At 46.7% G+C, this 8,474-nt stretch overlaps 1 protein-coding gene across 1 annotated transcript in view; it reads left to right on the forward strand.

Moving 5' to 3' along the window:
- Positions 1-370: 370 nt before the first annotated feature.
- LOC109938788 (lysocardiolipin acyltransferase 1) overlaps positions 371-8,474 on the forward strand; it is a 31,236-nt gene continuing 23,132 nt past the window's right edge. Inside the window, exons 1-3 of the mRNA XM_048621267.1 lie at positions 371-535; positions 640-838; positions 4,879-5,025. Of these exons, the coding sequence (XP_048477224.1) occupies positions 371-535; positions 640-838; positions 4,879-5,025 (511 nt within the window). The remainder of the gene's footprint in view (positions 536-639; positions 839-4,878; positions 5,026-8,474) is intronic.

The raw sequence follows: 8,474 nt of genomic DNA on the forward strand, positions 1-8,474 counted from the left end.
GACAGACCCGTCCCCACCGGTACTGTACCCCAGTGTTATACAGCGACAGACCCGTCCCCACCGGTACTGTACCCCCGTGTTATACAGCGACAGACCCGTCCCCACCGGTACTGTACCCCAGTGTTATACAGTGAGAGACCCGTCCCCACCGGTACTGTACCCCAGTGTTTTTCAGCGACAGACCCGTCCCCACCGGTACTGTACCCCAGTGTTATACAGCGACAGACCTGTCCCCACCGGTACTGTACCCCAGTGTTATACAGCGACAGACCTGTCCCCACTGGTACTGTACCCCAGTGATAGTTCCTCTGTGTGTGGAGTGCTTGCTGTGGTGTGTGTGTTGTTGACTGTCTCGCTCTTGTCTTGCAGAATGTTGTCCCTAAAGGGCACTCTGATTCTGCTGTTGCTGTTCTTCAGCAGTTTTTTTGGTAGTATCTTCATGCTGGCTCCATTCCTCCCGGTCATGCTGCTGTCCACCTCCGTCTACCGCTGGATTACTGACCGAATCGTTGCTATCTGGCTCACCCTCCCTGTGGTAAGTGCCATTTACACGAAATTTCCCCTTTCCAATTGGGCAGTCCATGCTCCTTTCGGCAGGTCCTGTCCTGTCCTGTCCTGACTGTGCTGTGTTTATACCAGGCTCTGCTGGAGATGGTGCTTGGTGTGAGGGTGGTTATCACCGGTGATGGCTTTGTATCCGGTGAGCGTACTGTGATCATCATGAATCATCGGACGCGTCTGGACTGGATGTACATGTGGAACTGTCTCCTCCGATACAGCTACCTCAGAATGGAGAAGATCTGCCTGAAATCATCCCTCAAATCCATTCCAGGCTTTGGTGAGTCTGCCTGACTGTTGACTGCTCTCCCCATGACTATATGTTTCAGTGTGCAGTGGGTGTGTGCTGGACAGGCAGTAAGTGTCTGTATGGATAGAACATGGAACATAGAACATAGAACATTACAGCGCAGTACAGGCCCTTCGGCCCTCGATGTTGCGCCGACCTGTGAAACCAATCTGAAGCCCATCTAACCTAAACTATTCCATTATCATCCATATGTCTGCATTGTGCGGCTGAGCATAAATTCGAATGGTCAAAGTGAGTTAGCCCACAGCCAGCACTGATACCTCTCTGAAAGCCAACCATTTTGCAAGGAAGAATCATTGTCGACTTGCAAAGACCGGTTGATGGTAGCAGAATTCAGTTTAATGTGGGGGTGTGTCAGGTTCTTCACTTGGATTGTAAAGTTAAAGAATATTATAAAAGGTGTGGAACTTGTAAATATTGATTTCTAGACTTTTTCTGCATTTGTGAGATGCTGACATCACTGCCTGGGCCAGCATTTTATTGTCCCTTGAGAAGGTGGTGGTGAGCTGCCTTCTTGAACAGCTGCAGTCCTCCTGCTGTGGGTTGACCCACAATGCTATTAGGATTTTGACCCAGTGACAGTGAAGGAACGGCAAAATATTTCCAAGTCAGGATGGTGAGTGGCTTAGAGGGGAACTTGGAGGTGGTGTGTTCCCATGTATCTGCTGCCCTTGTCCTTCTAGATGGAAGTGGTCATGGGTTTGGAAGGTGCTGTCTGAGGATCTTTGGTGAATTTCTGCAGTGCACCTTGTAGATAGTACACACTGCTGTTACTGAGCTGGTGGTGGAGGGAGTGGATGCTTGTGGATGTAGTGCCAATCAAGCGGCTGCTTTATCCTGGATGGTGTCAAGCTTCTTGAGTGTTGTTGGGGCTGCACCAATCCAGGCAAGTGGGGAGTATTCCATCACACTCCTGATTTGTGCCTTGTAGATGGTGGGCAGGCTTTGGGGAGTCAGGAGGTGAATTACACGCTGCAGGATTCCCAGCCTCTGACCTGTTCTTGTAGGCACTGTGTTTATTTGGCAAATCCAGTTCAATTTATGATTAATGGTAACCCCTAGGATATTAGTAATGAGGGATTCAGTGATGGTAACGTATTGAATGTCAAGGGGTGATGGTTGGACTGTCTCTGATGTCACTGTGACTGGACGGTGGTCACTTTTCCCAACGGATTGGTGAGGACGAGATCAGGTCTGTTTTTTCCCCTCTTGCTGGTACCCTCACCACCTGCCGCAGACCCAGTCTAACAGCTGTGTCCTTTAGGACCCAACCAGCTCAATCAGTAGTACTGCTGCCGAGCCAGTCTTGGTGGTGGACATTGAAATCCCCCACCCAGAGTACATTTTGTGCCCTTGCCATCCTCAGTGCTTCCTCTAAGTGTCTTTCAACAGGAGAGACTGATTCATTAGCTGAGGGGGAACGATATGTGGTAATCAGCAGGAAGTTTCCTTGCCCATGTTGAGGATTCCCAGAGTAACTCCCTCCCCGACTGTATCCCATTGTGCTGCCACCTCTACTGGGTCTGTCCTGCCGGTGGGACAGGACATATCCAGGGATGGTGATGGTGGTGTCTGGGACATTGTCCGTAAGGTATGATTCTGTGAGTATGACTATGTCAGGCTGTTGCTTATATAGTCTGTGAGACAGCTCTCCCAATGTTGGCACTAACCCCCAAATGTTAGTTTTTTTCTTAATTCATTCATGGAATGAGGGTGTCGCTGCCTAAGTCAGCATTTATTGGGAAGTTTAGAGTCAATGGGTAAGGATGGTAGATTTACTTCCCTGAAGGACATCAGTGAACCAGATGGGAGTTTACAATTGACAATAGTTTCATGGTCATCATTTGACTCATAATTCCAATTTTTATTGAATATAAATTCCATTATCTACCACTGAGGGTGGCAAGGGATTTGAACCCTGGTCTCTGGGAACATGACCTTTGTCTCTGGATTACTATTCAAGTGACAATACCCCTAGACCAGCACCTCCTGATATTGTCACAGGCTCAGTATAGAACATAGAACATAGAACAGTACAGCACAGTACAGGCCCTTCGGCCCATGATGTTGTGCCGAACTTTTACCCAAAACCTAAGGTCGATCTAACCTCCATCCCTACCTTATACTATCATCTGTGTTTCTGGATTACTATTCAAATGACAATACCCCTGGACCAGCACCTCCCGATATCATCACAGTCTCAGTATAAGGAGTGATCGTTTAGGACTGAGATGAGGTGACATTTCTTTTCTGAGGATTGTGAACCTTTAGAGTTCTCTGCCCCACAGGAATGTGGAGGCTCCTAGAATGAGTATATTTCTGAGGAAGGGTCACCCGATCCAAAACATTAACTCTGATTTCTCTCCACAGATGCTGCCAGACCTGCTGAGCTTTTCCAGCAATTTCTGTTTTTGTTTTCGTTTCTGATTTCCAGCATCTGCAGTTCTCTCGGTTTTTATTTAATATTTAAGGCTGTGTTTTGGTCCTGAGGGATATGGGGAGGAGGCAGGAACGTGGAGCTAAGACTGAGGATCAGCTATGATTACATTGAGAAGCCTACTCCACCACCATCTGTATGGACTGCTCCTGCTTCTCTTCGTTATTTTCTCAAGTTGAACACTATTTACAGTGAATAATTTAACTCCACAGCACCGTCTGAATACTGTCTTCTGGCAATTTGGGTTAAGCAATAAATGCCCACATCCCAGGAGTGAATAAAGAAAATCTTGTCCAGGGAATGTTTGATGGGGATAATATTGATGAAATTCACTCTCACTGAGCTTCCCTTCTGGTTAAAAACAACATGGTCAATGTTTTTGCTGAAACATGGTAAATTTGGAATGGAGAGGAAGTTAAAGAGAGTATGTGGTGATCAGCCACATTGAGACTGAGCTTGCTTGTCACAAGAGTTTGCAATAAGCTGTATTTCCGGTTCAGAGAACTGCAGCCTCTGTCAATGTCAACAAGTGGTTAGTAGACTTTCCAGTAAATCGACCAGAGCAGAGAAACCACTGAGAGGGTGAACAGCGGGAGTTCAGTCATGCAGCAAGCTCTTGCTGCAGCTTCTCTGCAGAGGTTCGGAGTGGGAGCAGGAGGCGAGAGGTCTCCCTGAGTAGCTGCAGGTTATGCCTGACCTGCAGAGACCGCACGCTGTCCTTGCTGCAGCATCTGTGTGTGTCCACCCATCACTGTGCAGCAATCAGAACACTAGGCCTATAGCTCGGAGTGACCTGTACCCTCTCCACTATGCCCCCTCCCTCCGTCACCCTCCTTCCCCTTTCCTCTGTCCTCTACCCTCCACCCCTCCCTACCCCTCCTCCTCCTCCTCCTCCTCTCCCCCTCATACTCCCTGTTCCTCTCTCTGGGAGGAAAGTCCCAGTATTTAGAGACAGGAAAAGAGAGAGGGGATGGGGGTTGACATTAAGTTTAGTAGTTTTGGAAGTGTTTGGATGGAGCAGTGCCCCTGTGAGGAGAAGGACAGAGTGAGATTACCTGACTCTGGATTGATGAGTCAGTCTGAGCCTCAGACCAGACTAATCTCGATGAATCGTAGACCAGGCTGGAGGGCAGGTCCAGTTTATTAATTATTCAACCCCTGAGATGTTAGACACAAGGACTGTGGTGGGAGCTTTGGGTGAGTGGTGTTTACAGGGTGTGTTTTTGTGTACTGCATAAAAGCTGTTGCTTTTTCTTTTCAATTTATAAAGGAGTCCTTGGGGCTTAATGTGATTATACTTTGTGTTTAAAAAAATCTTTGAATTTGTATAATAAGGTGATAATTTGGCTTATTCTGTGTTATGTTTTTGTTTTGCTCATAAACTTCTGTTTTATTGCAAAAGTAAAACTCTGCTGAATTATGTGTTTATGTTTGAATGAGGGACCACTACGTACAAACCAGAAGAGACTGTGCTGTGTTCAGCCAGCGTGTGGTCTGGGACAGGGGGTGAGGGGCGTGTGGTCCGGGATGGGGGGCCCCGTGTGCGGCTCACTGTCTGCTCTTCTCCTTTCAGGCTGGGCCATGCAGATGTCTGCATTCATCTTCGTTCGAAGGAATTGGGAAGAGGACCAGCAACATCTCAGTCTCATGTTGGATTACCTGTGTGATATCAAGCATCCTCTGCAGCTTCTTATGTTCCCTGAGGGTACAGATCTCACAGGTTTGTCCCTGACCTCTCTCAACTCCTCTTTCAATTGCTTCCTGTTCCTGTATCAGCCTCCTAGTCAACAGCTTCTTTACTAACTTACTATCTACTTGTAGGAAGGTCCGAGCTGTAGCCAGGTTACAATATCTGACACAATTTCTTGCTCACAGTAATCAATATCAGTTCAGAAAATCACCTTCAACTGTAGTGACATGGAACTGCCACCATGAACTTAATAGCTTAACTACTTTACAGTTTCAGTCATACTTTTGGAAACTCTGATTTATGTTGTGTATTTGATTCAGAAGTTCAGTTTGAGAATTACCTGGCAGAAAGTCCCTGGGCCAAGCTTTCATGTGAATTGATGCTTAATTCTGGGTGCACTATGTTGCCCAGTTGGCATTTTTACCCCAGTGGTCAGGAAGCTTTGAAAATAAGAATCTGGGTCAGAATTAAGAATCAGTTCAACTTCTTTTCATGAGATATTTGCTGCTGATCCTTGATTGTAGGATTGTCTTTTAGAGGACAGTCAAGCATCACATTGCTGAGAGTCTGGAGTCACATGTAGGCCAGACCAAGTAAGGATGGCAGATTTCCTCCCCTAAGCGACATTAGTCAACCAGATGGGTTTTTAATGACAATTGACAATGTTTTTCTGCCCTTGGCCCAAATGAATTAATAGAATTTAAATTTCAGCAGCGATTTGAAGCCACATTCCTAGAACATGACCCTGGGCCTTTGGATTACTATAATAGGGACATTGCTACCATCTGCCTCACCTCCCAAGGGCTTTCAGAGCTGAGACACTGGGTAGTGAGGTTGGAGAAGCTGGGGGTATTCTCCTTGCAGGAGGGAACATTGAGAGGAGATCTGATCAAAGTGCTCAATATCATGAGGGGTCAGGGATACAGGGGAACTGTTAATTGGTTAAAATATTTGAGAAGAGTATTTTACAGACCGAGTAGTGAGGAGGGTGTTCTGGAGGCTCATTCAGGGGTGCTGTTGATTTGGGATCGGGGTTTATAAGAGAAGAATAACATTTTGTAGGGTTACAGGGAAAAGATGTGAAGTGGGACAATGTGAGTTGCTCTTTGGAGAGCTGGCACAAACACGACTGGCTGAATAGCCTTCCTCCGTGTTATAACCAGCCTTCAATATAAAGTACAAATGTGCCACATTGACAGCAATACAATCACCAACTCTCTCAGTTACCTCATTCAAAACACTCAACCAGGGAGGTAGGAACTTTGTGTCATCCAGAGGATCCATCTCGGCCTCCTCCGGTGGTCCTCAGCATCACAGATACCAGTCTTCAGCCAATTCGATTCACTCCACGTGATATCAAGAAACGGTTGGAGACACTGGATACTGCAAAGGCTACGGGCCCTGACAACATTCCGGCAATAGTACTGAAGACTTGTGCTCCAGAACTTGCCATTCCCCTAGCCAAGCTGTTCCAGCACAGTTACAACACTGGTATCTACCCAACAATGTGGAAAATTGCCCACGTATCTCCTGTACACAAAAGGCAGGACAAATCCAACCCAGCCAATTACCGTCCCATCAGTCTACTCTCAATCATCAGTAAAGTGATGGAAGGTGTCATTAACAGCGCTATCAAGCAGCACCTGCACAGCAATAACCTGCTCAGTGACGCCCAGTTTGGGTCCCGCCAGGGCCACTCGGCTCCTGACCTCATTACAGCCTTGGTTCAAACATGGACAGAAGAGCTGAATTCCAGAGGGTGAGGTGAGAGTGACAGCCCTTGATATCAAGGCTGCCTGCAACTGAGTGTGGCATCGAGGAGTCCCAGCAAAACTGGAATCAATCTGTATCAGGGGCAAACGCTGCGGTGGTTGGAGTCATTACCTGACCCATAGGAAGATGGTCATGGTTGTTGGAGGTCAGTCATCTGAGCTCCAGGACATCTCTGCAGGAGTTCCTCAGGGCAGTGTCCTAGGCCCAACCATCTTCAGCTGCTTCATCAATGACCTTCCCTCCATCATAAGGTCAGAAGTGGGGATGTTCGCCAATGATTGCACAATGTTCAGCCACATTCGTGACTCCTCAGATAGTGAAGCAGTCCATGTGGAGAGTTGCTTTTCAGACTGGAGGCCTATGACCAGCGGTGTGCCACAAGGATCAGTGCTGGGTCCATTGCTCTTCATGGCTTAGATGTGAACATCGGAGGTATGGTTAGTAAGTTTGCAAATGACACCAAAATTGGAGGTGTAGTGGACAGTGAAGAAAGTTACCTCAGAGTACAACTGGACCTTGATCAGATGGGCGAATGGGCTGAGGTGATGCAGATGGAGTTTAATTTAGATAAATGTGAGGTGCTGCATTTTGGAAAAGCAAATCAGGGCATAACTTATACACTCAAATGGTAAGGTCCTGGGGAGTGTTGCTGAACAAAGAGAACATGGAGTGCAGGTTCGTAGTTCCTTGAAAGTGGTGTCATGGGTAGATCGGATAGTGAAGAAGGCATTCGGTACGTTTGCCTTTAATGGTCAGTGCACTGAGTATACGAGTTGGAAGAGTCCTCTTGCGGCTGTACAGGACATTGGTTAGGCCACTTTTGGAATACTGCTTTCAATTTTGGTCTCCCTGCTATAGGAATGATGTTGTTAGACATGAAAGGGTTCAGAAAAGATTTACAAGGATGTTGCCAGGGTTTAGAGGGTTTGAGCTTTAAGGAGAGGCTGAATAGGCTGGGGCTATTTTCCCCTGGAGCATTGAAGGCCGAGGGGTGACCTTACAGAGGTTTATAAAATCATGTGGCTAAAGAGGATACAAAGATCTCTGTAAAGGCCTCAGCAATCTCCTCCCTTGCCCTTGTCAGTATCCTGGGGGTACATCCCATCAGACCCTGGGGACTTATCCACCTTAATGTTTTTCAAAACACCCAACACCACCACCACCTTAATATTAACATGCCTTTGAATATCATCATACCCCTCCCTAATCTTAACTATCATCCATGTCCTTCTCCTTGGTGAGTATTGATGTGAAGTAATCGTTAAGGACCTCCCCCTCTTCCTCTGACTACAGACACAAACTCCTTCCTTTGTCCTTGAGCGAACCCAGCCTTTCCCTAACTACCCAATTGCTCCTAAAATACATACCTTGGGATTCTCCTTCATCCTACTTACGAAGGACATTTCTTGCCCCCTTCTAGCTGTCCTAATTTCTCTTTTAAGTTTTTTCCTGCTTCCATTATACTCATTAAGGGCCTTGTCTGATTCCTGTTTCCTAATGTCTACATATGCTTCTTTTTTCTTTCAAACTAAACTTACTACATCTCTCATCATCCAAGATTCCTGAATCTTGCCATCCTTATCTTTCATCCTCACAGGAACATGCTGGTCCTGACTCTGATCAACTGGCCTTTAAAAGATTCCCACGCATCAAATGTGGATTTACCCTCAAGCAGTCACCCCCAGTCTAATTTCTCCAGGTCCTGT

This window comes from Rhincodon typus, unplaced genomic scaffold (assembly GCF_021869965.1).
Source record: "Rhincodon typus isolate 14 unplaced genomic scaffold, sRhiTyp1.1 hic_rhity00000353, whole genome shotgun sequence".
Taxonomy (NCBI): domain Eukaryota; kingdom Metazoa; phylum Chordata; class Chondrichthyes; order Orectolobiformes; family Rhincodontidae; genus Rhincodon; species Rhincodon typus.